Below are 15,881 nucleotides of genomic sequence, written 5' to 3'. Positions count from 1 at the left end.
CCTCTGTATTGGGTACAACCCCATGTCATAGGCTCTCAACCGCACAAAGCCAGGCATAGTGGTTTTGGGAAGTCAAAGAAGGAAGGAGTAGGGCTATCTAGGCTTAAATTCAGCCTCAATATCCGGTTTGAGCTCTACTTCACATCTTTTATTTTCTTATCTGTAAAATAGATATGAAAACAATATCCTCCCTAGGATTGTTCGGAGGATTAAAATGATTAATAATTATAAAGATTGCAACAGGGGCACACACTACAGTGCAACAGGGAAAGCCACCACTTGCAATGCCTGCACCCCATGTCAGAGTGCTGGTTCATGACCTGCCTGCTGCATTTCCAATTTAGCTCCCTTCCAGCTAATGAATTCTGGGTGGGAGGCATTAGAGGACAGGCTTGAAGCTTGGACTGTGCCTCTGTCACCCAGATGCAAGACTGGAATGGAGTTCTGGATTTCTAGTTTCGTTCTGATCCAGCCCTGACTATTGTAGGCATTGGAGAGGTGAGCCACTGTGTGGAAGACTTTGGCTGTTGCTCTCACTCTCACCCTGCCTTTCCAATAGATGAAAATAAGCATTAAAAAAAAAAAAAAAAACCTTGCAAAGGTACCTGGATAATAGTGGGGAAGACTTTTCCAACTTCATCATTGTCAACGCCACCATCACCACTGTTGACCTTGAGCAAGTCCATGTCCACTGTGGGACCAATGTCAATAAAAGGCTGCATGAGTGGCTCTCAAGAAGATGCCCACTAGCTAATCCCCTGTGTAATCTTTTGAATTCCACCACAGTTCTAAATCCCCCTAAAGCTTTGGCTTCTATGAGCAGCAACAACCAGGGAAGAAATGCGCTGGCTGCCCAGGCCCGGCAAGGACTTCCAACCACAGGCTAGCCCTGCTGATCATTCAGTAATCGAAGCACTGCTCAGCATCTCAGAGCCATGGAAACTGCACAGGTGTAGGAAAAAGACACATTTCAGAGGAAAGAGAGACAAGAAATCATTCTAAAACCAAAGCAAACACAACGGGCCAAAAATACACTCTGCCCAGGAGCTTGTTTATCCAGCATCCTCCCTCTAATGGCAATTAAGACAGCATCAAACGCCAAGGCCCGGGGCGGCTGTGTAGCAGGAAAAATTCCACCCCCTCAAAGCACATCCCTTTCAAAGCCACTTCCCTTCCTCTTCAAAGCCAGGCAGAGTCCTCCCTAGGTAGCCAAATCCATGGAGACAACCATCTCACTTCTCACAGGCAAATATCTGTTCATGAAGACACTACTTGTCCAACGTTTACCTACCTTCCCTTCCCCACCCTACCCAAAAACAAATCCGTGCTCAGTTCTGTCTCAGTTTCCACATCTGCAAAATGGAAGAGTCGAGGTCAAGCCCCAAAACTTTCAAACTTCCCAGCAGCATTAAAATTGCAGGATTCCGCTAAGAACTTGCATTTTTGCCTCAGAAAAGGGTTTGCTTTTAATTTCTTTGTTTTTCAAAAATGTGTTTATTTATTAGAAAGGCAGAGTTACAGAGAGAGGGAAAGTCAAAAAGAGTAATCTTCCATCCACTCCTTTACTCCCCAAATGGCAATAAAAGTCAGAATTGAGACCAGGTGGAAGGCAGGAGCTTATTCCAGGTCTCTCGGATAGGTGCAGTGGCCCAAGCACTTGGGTCACCTTCCACTGTCATTTCATTGCATTAACAGGGAGCTGGATAGAAAGCAGAGCATCTAGGACAGAAGGAGGTGGCTTTGCCTGCACTGGCCCCAGGATTTTGCTTTGTTTTGTTTTAATGATGCTTAAGAAAAAAAGGTTCAGAGTTCCAGCTATTTCTGACTGAAGCTAGATTTCTTAGGTTATTCACATGGTTAGCTCTGAGTTTGGGCCAGTTACACACCTCTCTGTGCTTCAGACTTCTCATCAGAACCTCCCTCGGTGCTGTTAGAATTGATATATGTAAAGGTTAAAGTACTTGGAACTGCTCTTGGACTATCATGATTTCCAAAGGTACACAGCTGCACAGCTAGTGGCAAAATTGGACTAACACACGCATTCACATTCAATCTCCTATTTCTCTCTCTCTCTCTCTAGTTAGGCAGGAAACTGGGCTGCAGGCATCGTTGTGCTCCAGGCCAGCCGGTATGCCTGTGGGTTCCCTTGTCCCTCTCCTTGGCCTGTATCCAAAGCAGACAGCACAGGATTCTCCTGAAAGTATTCAGATCAGATGTGACAAACTGGCAGCCACAGTGTTCTGCTTGGCCTACAGGTCTACTGAATATTTATTCTATGTATTTAAAAGGCAGAGAGAGAATCTTCCAACCACTGGTATATTCCCCGAAGGCCTGTATCAGCCTAGATTGGACCAGACCAAAGCCAGGAGCCAGGAACTCAGGCAGGGTCTCCCACCTGGGGGACTGAGTTGATGGCTGCCTGCAATAGTGGGAAGCAGGAAACATGAGTGGGACTGAGACTAGAACCCATGGCTTCCATCATGCAGCGCAGGCATTAGAATGGCTTCACAGTTGCCCTTTACACCTCTTAAATTCTGTAGTACTGTTTCTTTAAAATTTGATCTTATCCTCAATATTTAGAAATCCGGGGTTTTCTTTAAAAAGAAAAAAAAATCAAAAATATAGATCCTGAAACAGCACAGGCTATATGGCCCAGGAACGCATCAGAAGCGCGGGCTTTCAGGTTCCCCTCCAGATCTGCGGAAGGAAAAACTGGGCAGGGCTCAGCTGGTGATGCACTCTCAGGCCTAGAGTCCTTGGGCATGAGAATGCCTGACACATGTTGGAGAGCAGTGGTTTCCCCAGAGAAGGGCTGTGGTAGCAACCTCCGTTCACCACCACACTCCTATGCCCCTGACTCTTGGCCTCTGGCTTTTATGAAGCACCCATTACACTGTTCTTCCCAATTCTTGCATCCCCAAAGAAGGTCGATGACATATCTCCTCCAGCCCACATGGACCTCCTCTTCTCCTAAGTGGGTTATGAGCCCCTCAGGAACCCTGCGCAGGTGGGACTGTGTTGTTCCAGATCAGAGCCACAGCCTGTATCGAACCCGGCTGCACACACCAAGGACACAAGTTGAAAGAACAAACTGTTGAGTTTCCTTTATTAATCGCAACAGAACCCACACAAGCAGCTGCTGTGAAGAACAGCTGCAGTACTAAAAGGGCGATCTTGAAATCACAAAGAAAAGTGCTTACAAGCTGAATATCAACACAGGCACACAGGCACGAGCAGACTCGCAAGTCCACTGCCCTGGTTCTGCCTCCTGCTCCTCCATGCTGGTCCCGGTGCAGGGTGGGATGTGCTGGGTTATGCTACATAGAACTGGGTGAGCTCACTTAGAACTGGGTAAGCTTAAGAGCTGACATGAGTGGCATGGTGGGTTAAGCTACTACTTGCAGCCCCAGCAATCCATACAGGCTCCAATTTGAGTCCTAGCAGCTCCACTTCCAATCCAGTAACCTGTTCATGTGCCTGACAAAGCAGCAGAAAATAATCAAAATGGTTGAGCTCCTGCAACCCACCTGGCAATCCTATATGCAGTTCACACTTCGATACAGCCCAGCCCTGCCTATTGCAACCATTTGGGGGGAGTGAGCCAGTGGATCGAAGATCTCCCTCCTCTTCCTCTTTATCTGTCACTTTGTCTTTCAAATAAGTAAATAAATCTTAAAAAAAAAAGGGGGGGGGAGGGGAAGGGAAGGAAAGATAGAGGGAAAAGGAAGCAAGGAAGGAAGGAAAGAGAAAGAAATTTAGAAAGAGAAGGAAGGGAGGAAAGGGGGAAGGAAGGAAAGAGGAAAAAGGGAAACAAGGAAACGGAAAGGCAGAGAAGAGAAAAGGAAGGAGAAGAAAAGAAATGAGAAGACAAGACAAAAAAAAAAAACAAGAATCGGGTGAGCTTCTAAGCACTGGAGTGTGATCCTACTGCCTTGGGTAGGTGACCTTGGGGGAGCTACTTCCTGTATTACCATTTCTTCCTCTGTTGAAACAGATACAGTCACAATACCTACTTCCTAGTGCTATTGTGAGGAGTAAATCACATGAGATTATGCCTATGGAAGCATTTTGTAAACTGTGGAGGAGGAGATAAAAATAAAGGCTTATTACCATCCCAGAAAGGTTGCAGTTTGGTCCATAAATCATCAAGCACAGGCCGCACTGTTTCCAGCTGGGGCCTATCAGTGGTGAAATCAGAGAAGCACTGCCTACCAAGGGCCCTTCGAAGCACCTGTAAGGGATCCTGCTTTTGTGAGCACTGTCGACAAGAGCTCTGGCAGAGGGCGGTTCCACCAGAAAAGCCTCCACCTACAGAAAGCTAACCACATCCCAAGCAGGGAGCCCATTCTGTCCTGGCCTAATTTAAACTCACACACCATTCCTTCTTGCAGAAGGTAAATCTGGCTTGCTGTAATTTAAGCAGCTTTAAAAGCGACTTTTTAAGTTGCATCCCATCTCAGGGCCTTTCCACCTGCTGTTCCATCCATCTGGAACATGCTTCTACCCAGTCTTCAGGTGGCTCGTGGTCTCCTTCCATTCCAAGTGTCTCTGCTCCAAAGAAGCCTTCTCTCTGCTCTGCATGGCACCATGGCCAGTTGACCTGCTCCACAATATTCTGTGCTTCTCGACTTTTCTCTAGCACAGATAGGAACATGTGCTTCATCTGTGTAGCCCTTTTGAGAAGAGAAGCTCTATGGAGATAGTGAATTTGTTTCTTCCATTCACAACACTGCACTTAACCTAGTAATGAAACCACGGCAGTTACCCTAGCACATGACAGGTGCACCCACACGAATGAACTTAGGAATGAATGAATGAGCGCTCAGCATCATTGAATGCACATTGCAGGCATTCGAGTATCTAGCTGAAAGCAACAAAAATCCAAGCAAGACTTACACTGATTTCCACTTCTGACCTGATCCCATGCACAAGAAGTAATCAAGTCTTCCTATGTTGAAGAAAAATTATAAGCAATAAAACCAATTGAACATGAGTCCTCCATGCCAGATTTTACTCATGGCAGCATGTCCCTAGTTATCTGTTTATTTCGTGCAGAGCAAATTCATGAGAATGTACTTAAGTGGATGAAAACCAGATAGCTGTTTCCTGGAGACAGGGGCTAGCAGAATGACATCATTGTGAACTATCCTTAAAGAGATCACTCAGCAGGCAGTATTTATCCAGGTCAAAGAGGAAGCACCAAGCATGAAAGGCCCAGTAACCACTCCTGCGAATACACATCCACGACCTTGTATGCACCCACTGCCAGTCTCAGACAAACTCACCTGGGGTACGCCCTCAGCTTGAGGGAGCCGAAAAGCCCAGGGAGAAACGGAACCTGCCAGCTTTGTCTAAGAAGATATGACCCAGAATCACCCCCAGCAACCCCAGAAAGACATCTCAGGGTAAAAAAGGCCACAAGCTCTGGCAGGCAGGAGATAAAGCTGAAGGTGGCTGGAATCTCACAACAGACTTGTGCGGTCTTCAACCCAGTACCATCTCTCTCCAGGGGCTCAGCCACCCTGCCTAAAAAGGAAGATCAGCACTTCTCAAAGACGCATCCCAACAATGAGACCATTCAGAGGTGAGCATGCTTTGCATTCTGTGCAATACTTTGTGGGCTGTGTAAAAGTTACTGTTCCTGATGATGAATAATAGTAATTTGTATTAACCATAAAGGATGGCTACAATTTGGATCCCCATTAGGACGGTGCGTCCATTAGGAAGATGACTGATAAACTCACAGAACACCTTAATGGGAAAGGTGACCTGGGACTGCTCTGCATTCTGGAGAGCCCACTGAGGGCTGTCAGAGCCCAGGAGCACCTGGAGATGCCAGTGGAAGAAAGATTAGGGCCCACAGCCAAGCACAGAGCACAAGTCTCCAGTCTCTGTGGAATGCTGCCTAATAACAACTTAAAGCAATTACTTTGCTCATTTCTTACTTTTTAAAAAAGATTTGTTTTTACTTGAGAGGCACATTTACAGAGAGCAGAAAAGACAAAAAAATTTTCCATTCATTGGTTCATTCCTCAAATGGCAGTGGCAATCGGAGCCGAGCTGATCCAAAGCCAGGAGCAAAGGGCCTCTTCGGGCGTCTCCAACCTTTGGGCCACCTTCCACTGCCTTTCCAGGTCATAAGCAGGAAGCTGAATGAGAAATGGAGCAGCTGGGACACAAACCAGTGTCCATATGGGATGCTGGCACTTGAAGGTGGAGGATCAGCCTGTTGAGTCAAGGCTCCAGCCCCAGACATTTCTTAACTTGCTCTAAGATAAAGAGTGCAAATTGCAGAACAATTCCCCCAATGTCCCTCTGCACTGAAGTACGGAAGACCAACATTTTCTCATCTCCAGAAATGACGACGCAGCCTGACTTAAAGGAAGAGAAAAATCACAAAGTGACAACATCAGAAACTGCTGATTTCTTTGACAACCTGAAATTAACCATCTTCATGCGAGGAAGAGGTGTAACAATGGGGTGCAGAGAGCGAGGCTGCTGCTTACGACCTTGGCGACCTGTAGCAGAGCACCAGTTGAAGTTCCAGCTGCTTTGCTTCCCGTCCAGGCACTGCTATCATGCTTGGGAAGGCAAAAGAAGATGGCGCAAATACTCAGGTCCCACCACCATGTGGGAGAACTGGATGACACTCATGGTCTCAGCCTGGCCCAGCCTTCTTTCTGTTATTCTGCCTTTCAAATTTCTCAACTAAAAAACTTCACAGGGAAGATCTCCTTTAAAGTATCACTTGGGGTCCAGCGCAATAGCGTAGCGGTTAAAATCCTCACCTTGAAAGCGCCTGGATCCCATATGGGCACCGGTTCTAATCCCGGCAGCTCCACTTCCCATCCAGCTTCCTGCTTGTTGCCTCAGAAAGCAGTGGAGGATGGCCCAAAGCTTTGGGACCTTGCACCCGTGTGGGAGACCCAGAAGAAGCTTCTGGCTCTTGGCTTCGGATCAACTCAATTCTAGCCACTGCAGCCACTTGGGGAGTGAACCATCAGACAGAAGATCTTCCTCTCTGTCTCTCCTCCTCTGTGTATATCCGCCTTTCCAATAAAAATAAGTAAATCTTTTTTTTTTTTAAAGAGTGTCACTTGTCACTTCACACTGAGGGAGGACCTACAAGAATGCTGTAAAGTTGAGGAAGGCCAGGATTCTTTTATCAGCAGTATGGGAAAGAAGGTGCCGAGGGCCCCAAAACGAGGGAAGCACAGGTGAAAGGTGATGTTTTTCCCCTGAGAGAAGTTCAGGAAGGTTTCATGACTCAAGAGTTCAAGAGGCATCACGACCTGGGATGTTAAACAGAGAGAAGGTGTCAGGGCCGCCTTAAGATCCCTGCCAAGAACAGTGACTCGAAATGACTATGGTAACACTGCCCAGGATTTGAAAGAAAATCAGTAGCGGGCCCGGCTCAGTGGCGCAAGTGGTTAAGGTCCTCGCCTTGCACACCCCGGGATCCCATATGGGCGTCGGTTCTATCCCGGCAGCCCCGCTTCCCTTCCAGCTCCCTGCCTGTGGCCCGGGAAAGCAGTCGAGGACGGCCCAAAGCTTTGGGACCCTGCACCCGCGTGGGAGACCCGGAAGAGGCTCCTGGCTTCGGATCGGCATAGTATCGGCCCGTTGCGCTCACTTGGGGAGTGAATCATCGGACGGAAGATCTTCCTCTCTGTCTCTCCTCTCTCTGTATATCCGCCTTTCCAATAAAAAATAATAAAAATAAATCTTTAAAAAAAATAAATTAAAAAAAAGAAAATCAGTAGCAATATTTTAGAAAAATGCAATGATAATGTGAATTTGAGATAGAGTACCATATGGAATCTTTTAGCTAAGCGTTAAGTAATCAAATCCAACAGCAATTCTAATATCCACCATCAAATGGAAGATGCGACACATGATTGTTTCCAACAGCTCGACATTATTCTGAAATGAAAACACTTGTGATTTCCATTGATGCCCCATTACCAGTGTGGCCAGTTACCTATATTTATAACGGGAGGAAAGACTACATTGTGTAACAATTACAGGTCGTTCTTTTTCCCAATCAAGTTCATGGACTCTATGTTAATTGTTCCCATCAAAGCAAGTTGTGCGGGCCTGACAGAGAAAACGGTCTAAGCAAAGGAAGAGAGAAATAGGAAGTGCATTATGTGATCACATGCCCAAAAGCCTAACGGCACAAAGGCAGGTACAATCCTCAGCAGTCTCCAGGACGAGGGCTCATCACCCACAAACATTTCATCACACAAGGTGCTCTATGCTCCGGAATAATACCGTCATTTAAAAGGAAAGGAGAGAAAGAAGCTAGGTGAGCGTCGCTTCACAGCTTTCAAGCTACAGCTCCTCTTTGGATATACGGAAGATGACAGCATGCTGATAAATTCACAAAAAGAACAAAAAATCCTGTGAGACCCTGTTATAAAATTGCATGCATCAATCTGTGAGGAAAAGCATGGGTACAAAGATGTTTAGAAAAAAAAATTACACAAGATATTAAAAGTCATCAGAATTGGAGAATGACTTTACTTTTTTATTTATCCTTTACGTCACTGCAAACTGAGCATAAAGAGGCCCTGAGAGAAGTTAGGAGACTTACTCAGGGCCATGTGCACACCACACAGCTCTACATGGAGGTGGCAGCAGAACCCACAATTTCTGTCTTCCGTGTCATACAAAACCTTTCCAATTCATATTTGAATGAACTCAGCTAAAGGAAAGAGACTTCTGAAGCCTAACTCACATAATCAAAAAGCAAGGCTGAGTCCATGACTCCACTTGCCACCAAGTGAGTGACTGGAGAGACAAGAACTAGAGTGGGGCTCTCACAGGCTCTCCCGAGCGTCCAACACTGACTTTGGGGGAGTCTCTGCTATGCCACCTACTTACTGAAAAATAGTACAGGCGGAGTGCAATGATCCCCCAATTTTTCCAGTCCTAACATTTTCCATGGTTCTTTGCCTTGAAGGATTTATAGAGTTGATTCAGTCACTGTCTCAGCCTCCGACACGGAGCAGACACTCTTACCTCCATCACAAAGCCTCCTGCCCGCCTCTGGACTCGAGGATTTCCTTCCAGAAGTCAGCAGATCTGCTCTTTAAGCTTCACAGCCCAGCTATGGTCTCAGAAGCTCACAGCGTGCAGCAGCCGCCACTAGGCTGGACCAAGAGTGCACAGCCTCAGGCCAAGCACAGGACAGGCTGTAGAGCTGAGCAGCCAGTGTACAGATCTCTAGGGATGCAATTCACTAGATCCAAAGCCGGACCGAGGATTCCAAATTGTTCAAAAGCTCCCCAGGAGCATCCATAGGGCTGACCTTGACTGCCAAGTTCTCAATTTGACAAGAGGGAATCTGATATCTCTGTGAATACAACAGCAGCTCAGCCAAATCACAAGCAATGCATCATCCCACAGGAGGCTCAGCACAGAATCACAGAAGGACCCAGGGCTGTTCACAGGGCAGGCCTCATTGTCAAGAAGGTGAGGAGCTGGGGAGGGGGGCGCAGCAATGGGACAGTACCGTGCAAATCTCAAACCACAGCAACAATACATGTGTGGAGGGTCCCCTAACCTTCTGACAGTATTTTCAGAATGGGAACGAGGGTCAGCAATCAGCAGTCCATTGGACACAGACAACATGTTTAAGATCACAACTCTAAGGAACTTGTCACTGAGCAGCAACTCACAAATTCCCATAATAATTATTACTGGGTGAGTTCATTAAGAGAAAAGCAACACTGGAACACTGGTAAGGTAAGGCTTCAAAGCAATATACTCCAAAAAGGCAGAAATTGCCTAAAAATATGGCCGACACAGAAACACTCAGAAGCACCACACACTAAGCTTGGAACTGCAAAGCAGCCATGGGACAGTCACTGGCCTGGCCAGAGGGCATGGCCAGCAAACTGCACTCCCAAAATCGAGGCAAAAGAGAATGAGGAGGGCAAGGTCTTTAGAAACTTTTAGAAGTTTCTCCTAACTATTTTATCCTCAGAACCCTACAGATTGTTCAGAAAGCATTTGTTGAATGCATGAAAAAAGAGAGAGAAACAACAAACAGCAAATAAAGAGATGCTACCCCCACTCAGCAGGCTGCTGAATGTCACAGTCAGGAAGAGGGACCGTCTGGTTGTCAAATCAAAGAGCAATGAAAACTGACCGTGAAAGGGGCTTGGACTTCTGGGTCAGAAATGCCAGAGTTCTGTATGAACTTGGCACTTGACCTCTTTGAGCCTTTGTGTTTCACATTGTACAGGGGCAGGACTAAGGGGATCAGCACGGTGGTGTGGCACATAGAGTGGCCGCCTGCAACAGTGGTGGCCCATAGCTGCAATGTTTTGTGTCCTGGCTGCTCTGCTTCTAATCCAGCTCTCTACTAATGGCCCGGGGAAAGCAGCAGAGGAAGGCCCAAGTCCTTGGCCCCTGCTATCCATGTGGGAGACCCAGATGCAGCAGCTGCCTCACGGCTTAAGTATGACCCGACCCTGAAAGTTGCAGCCATCTAGGTAGTGAGTCAGTGGATAGAAGACTTCTCTTTGTCCCTCACTCTCTAACTCTGCCTTTCAAATAAACAAATAAATAATAAATAAAAGATATAGTAGCACCCCTCCTTCCCCCCCAAGAGATATGATGATAACTGTCTTGACAAAGTTATCAGATATGTGAGCCAATGGATTATGCAGAGCAGCTAGCACCATGGTCAGACACAGGCTAAGCATAACATATGACACTGTGTACTGGAGCTGGTCCTGCCTCTATGGCCAGAGCATTAGGCTGCCCCAAACTGTACTCGACGGTCCTCTCTAACGACAAGCTGCAGAAATAATTCCAGTTTAAGTTCACTAGAGCTCTCTAACAAAGCATATTGCTGCAAATAAATAATAAAACCATGTATCCATTGCTTTTTAGTTAACAGAGTGATGTCACATTAAAACAAAATAATTCTGAAGTGATGCGTTACTCCATTCATGTTTAATAGATGAAGAGACTAACACAACACAGCCAACCAAAAGCTGAGACTGAAATTTTTGATTAGAATGTTTTATAATGATCATGATTTTCTCAATCAAAAATTCAAATAGGTGATCTTATTATCAAGTAAAATATTTGAGCTCAGACTGCTCCAGAAATCACATTGGATGCTGCCTGTACAATGCTAATACTTATTGCAATCAGAAACGAAATCCTCAAAGAGGGAAAAGTCATTTATAAAACAAAGCCCCTCTTCTGGACTTTGGGGTACCTATTCTATTATAAACAGACTCAAGCAGGAAAAGAGGAACATGAGTCAGAATCAGACCGACTTGAGTCTTAGTAACACCTCCATCCTGAACCAGTTAAGTGACCACTTGTTTCTTATGTCCACTAACTTTCTGCTTATTAGTTAAGAGATAGCCATAGAAAAGAGAGAGAAATAGTGAGAAAAATCCCCTAGATCACTCCCCAAAATGACCAAAAAAGCCAGGAGTGGGCAGGCAGATCACTCCTCAAAAGGCCCAACCCAGCCAGGCAGAGGCCAGGACTCCCAATGTAAAGGGCAGAGACCCAACGACCTGAGCCACCATTGCTACCTCCCAGGGGAACCAGAAGCAGAGAGCCAGGGATGGACGCCACGCACTCCAAAAGAGGGCTGTAGGCATCCCACTGGAACCCCATCACGAGGCCAAATGCCACAGCCCCTTCCCTCCACTAAGTTTCTGTACCTTCTTCATCTGTGTAATGGGAAAACAATATCTACTCAAAGTGTGAAGTTTCTATCCCCAGATGGTGGTCTTTACACAACAGCTACCATCCTAACCATGCGCAGGAACAAGCTCTTGTGTTGCAACTGCGGTGACCACTTTTCTCTAGCCACACTACTCCAGCCTTCGCCTGCTGGCCAATCCACATGTATTCAATGGCGACACCACCAGTCTGCATCCAACCTCACCAGGGAAAGAAGATAACAAAAGAGCTGGCGGAGACATTATGCAAATACCAAATATTATTAAATCATTAATGAACTCTGGCAATTTCCCTGAATTTTGATAAATGATGTTTATTATGCATTGCCAGCCTCTCACACAATCTGGTCTCTCAAATATTAACTAGATAATAACAGCAATCATTTTCCTAAAACACCAAGGTATAGAAAAATAAGGAACAAGTCTCAATGCTTCCAGCTAACACCTGCCTGCAGAGAAATGAGAGTCTCTGTCCAGAGAACATCAGGCCAGGTCACCATCACACCCACAGCCTGTGCTGCATCTTGCCTCCAAAGGAGAGGGGAAGGTCCAGGTGCTGACAGGTCACTACCACAGCTGTAGGCCACTGCTTCGCTCTTCTGCATAACACTGCCTTGAAACTAGACCCCTTAAACAGGGGTTGGGGAGCTTGGTGCTTCAGCCCAAGCTAACAACTTCACCCAGACAGAACAGCTTGTGGTTCCTGACACCTGCAACTTGCCTGAAACCAGCAGCAGCATTAACAACTTGGTCATTAACAGGCAGGTACCAACTTCCTTGGCCACTACATTCTTCCCAAGAGGATTATGGTTTTCTAGCAGCTGAGGTGTAGCCCAGGGAGAAGCAGAACAAAGGCAAGAGGATTCCTACCCTCTCAGAAAATAACTCCCCCAAATCAGGGCCTGGTGCCACCCAGGCACCACCTTAACAAGCTGGGGGTTGGTCATTAAGACACCTCATTCATATATTCATGAAAAACTCAACAACTGTAGCAAGTGAAACAAAGTGTGCAGAGATTTTTTTTTTCTTGAGCTGAGTGAAAATCTGCTTCAGAAAAAGTCAAGCCACATGGGGACCCTGGCTGTCGCCAAGCCTTCACTTGTCTGGAACAGCCAGCACCTCATTAAAGAAAGGCGAGGAACTCGCAAATGAATGCAGCACCACACACAGGAAGCTCATTTCACCATCTGCCTTCCAGCGTCCAGAGGGGCAGCGGACTTCAATGACACTCCTGGATTTTCTCTCCTGCAGGTGGAAAGACCGAATCCCCAGGGGGCCAGAAAGGCTTCTCTTGCAAGGACCAGGAGGCAATCTCGGTTGCTTGTCAACAACCACACCACCCGTGACAGGAAACATAGGCACAAATTAAGCACCTTGGAATAATTCTTCATATTTGGACAAAGGCTTTTGCTAATTCAGTGTACCAGCTGTGAGGTTAGCATAGACGTTGCTAATGAGCCCCGCACCTGAACTATACCTACCCTGTATCCTCCCATTTTCTGATTCATGACCTGCATTTATTTTCTCCTATGACAGAAGGCAGGAAGCACCAGATCTGCTGTGGGAGCTGAAATAACACAATGACAGACTTTCTTCTTGATGACAAAAAAAAAAAAAATAGCCCATGATTACACAACTTAAGTAACTGCCCTGGTGAGTCTCTGTGTGGGTCCCCAACCTTCCAGACCATCAATGAGTTGGATTTCAAAGCCAGAAGTTCTGGGAGCATTTTGAAGCTTCCCTTTGGAAACACACAGGTAGCAGATTTTTTAAAAGAAGAAGGAGCCTTGAAATAATCTAAATACTTGCCTAGGTAAGTATCACAATAAAGAGTTTTTCAGCTTCTTACACAATCTAGGATACATGGTGAAGGGGAGCGGGAGAGGCTGGGGGGAGACCACACGGCCCCAAGGTTTTAACAGGTCCCATCTAACTCGCAAAAGCAACCTGTGAGACCTGTGGATGGACACAGGGCCACTGGGGCTAGGCGAGGAAGACCAAAGGGAGGAAGGTCTCCCAGGTCAGAATCAGCACCTATATTCAGCCGACTGAAACTCAAAAGTAGACTGAGGAAGGAAGAGTTTAAAATCTCTGCAAATTAAAATTGCCCCTGCCTGAACAAGTGGCTGAGAAAGCATCTGTGGATCGCATACAGCGGCACGCGCGGAGCGCACCGCAGCCGAGCCCAGTTCTGCGGGTATTAACGCAAGACCGCGCACCGCAGGACTGCCACAGTGCCACAGCGAGCACTGAGAGCCGCTCGGGAATGGTTCTACCCTACAACTCGGCAGCAAAAATCCCAGCGGCCCGACACCTGGGGGGTGCTCGGCCTGCCAGGCCGGCCACAACAATCTTCCAGGACCTGTAGGTGAGGGGACGAGAGGCTGGTGGCGGGCGGCGCATTTTCCAGCCCCCAACCCTGAGTGGGCACCTCTCTCCGCCCAGGGCTAGGGCAATGCACAAAAATTAGGCGGCCGGCGCTCCACTAAGGGCAGAGCTCCGCGCCGAGTCATTTTCGAGCTGGGAATTTGGAATTCCAGGCTGAGCAACAAGCCGGAGAAGCACCGGAAATGCTTCCGATTGCTTCAGCGGGAAGTGGCTCTGCAAAGCAAAGTTGCGGGAACTCCGGGCTGGCAGACTACTTCGGCCGGTTATTCGAGAACAACCCATAAGTTTGGCCGCCGGGGGCTCGGCAAGACAGCACCGCGCCGCAGGACGGGCGGAGCAACTTGTCGCTCGGGCGCCGAGCCCAGACGCGGTGGAGCGAAGCGCGACTCCCAGCCTCCGGCAGCCACCACCCTGCGCGCAGAGGCGCCTCGGGGTCGCACCTGCGCCCGCGCCGCTTCCCCTGCGGGGAGACGTTTCTCCGCCAACGTCTCACCTGCCGGTCAGCTCGTGCGGCCGAGAAACAAAAAGGGCCAGGGATCCAAGGGGATAGGGGCGGCGCAAAGTACTGTAAGGAGAGGGAAGGCGGCTCGGCCGGCGGCGGAGGAAGAAGGGAGGAGGCGGCACGGAGACCGGCTATCCCCAGGCTCCGGCAAGGAAACGGGAAGGCAGGCAGTGGAGAGGGGGCAGTGGACTCTCCGGTCCGCTGCCCGTCACACACAGACAACACACACACACACACACACCTTCCCCCTTGTTGCTCCTTACCCAGCATAGAAAAGATGAAATCCTTGGCTGTGTGGATTTCCAGCGCTCTCTGGTCGTCGTATTCCCGCTGGTCGTGCTTCGTGAATTCTTGGATGAGTTTGTTCAATTCCTCCACCCGCGCTCCCGACCTGAAATCCAGCTCCGGGAACGCAGGCTTGTTGTTACAGCTCAGGGAGGCTGCCTTGCTGGCGGTGGGAGCCGCCATCTTCATGCAAAACGCGCCGAGCAGCAGCTCCGCGGCGGCGGCGGCACCCACCCCTGTCCCCCACCCCGCCCCCCGGGCCTCCTCCCCGCTCGGGCTCCCCGGCTTCGGCCCTGGCCCGTGGGCGGGCGTCCAGGCGGGCGGTCCCCGGCTGGGTGCGCTCCGGCGGCGCCGGGCTCCGGGAGGAGCCTGGCTGCAGCGAGGGTGCGTGTGTGGCCCCGACACCCTTTCCTCCGGCCCCACGCCCGCCGCGATGCTGCAGCTCCCTGTCCTCTCCCTGGCCCAGCCTGGCAGAGGCGACAGCTACGGTGGAGCCACGCGGAGCCTCCCCCCCAGGACAGGGAAAGTGAAGTGGAAACAATGTGAAATTCACCAGCTCTGAAATCAACAAGCTGCCGGCTCCGGTGTTAGGGAGCCAGCACCAGCGTCCCCTTTTAAAGGGACAGCGCACCCGGTGGAGAGAGAAATAAATAAATGACAGAGGTCTTGCGCGCCTCTGCCACTTGCCGATCTGCACCAGGGCTGACGGCCAGGCGAGGTGTGGGCGTTTTTCTCCACCTCCATCCCCCGCCCTTGGGGGCAGGACTTGCCCCGCGCCTTCTACCCTCCATCTGATGTAAAGGGCGGTGTCCTGAGCCAGAACATCTCTGTGAACGCCTTTCTATCCCAATAACTCCAAGACCTCCCGTGAAAGAACCTGCCTTAAGAAATGGGACACCCGTCTGTGCCCTATTTTGTTTGGCTTGCCAAGCAGGGCTGGATTAAGCCTATTTAAAAAGAGGGAGAAAAGAAAAAAGAAAAGGAGA

The 15,881-nt window shown here is 48.5% G+C and overlaps 1 protein-coding gene across 1 annotated transcript in view; it reads right to left on the bottom strand.

Annotated features, from left to right (window-relative positions):
* Positions 1-15,096, bottom strand: part of MB21D2 (Mab-21 domain containing 2) — a 108,052-nt gene extending 92,956 nt beyond the window's left edge. The window contains exon 1 of the mRNA XM_041002817.1: positions 14,874-15,096. Coding sequence (XP_040858751.1) covers positions 14,874-15,084 — 211 coding nt within the window. The 5' untranslated portion in view covers positions 15,085-15,096. The remainder of the gene's footprint in view (positions 1-14,873) is intronic.
* Between the last annotated feature and the right edge of the window lie 785 nt (positions 15,097-15,881).

This window comes from Ochotona curzoniae, unplaced genomic scaffold (genome assembly GCF_017591425.1).
Source record: "Ochotona curzoniae isolate NIBS_2020 unplaced genomic scaffold, NIBS_Ocur_1.0 scaffold_2587, whole genome shotgun sequence".
In the NCBI taxonomy this organism is placed as follows: domain Eukaryota; kingdom Metazoa; phylum Chordata; class Mammalia; order Lagomorpha; family Ochotonidae; genus Ochotona; species Ochotona curzoniae.
The sequence above is the reverse complement of the archived record's forward strand: the minus strand, read 5'-3'. Positions and strand labels throughout refer to the sequence as shown.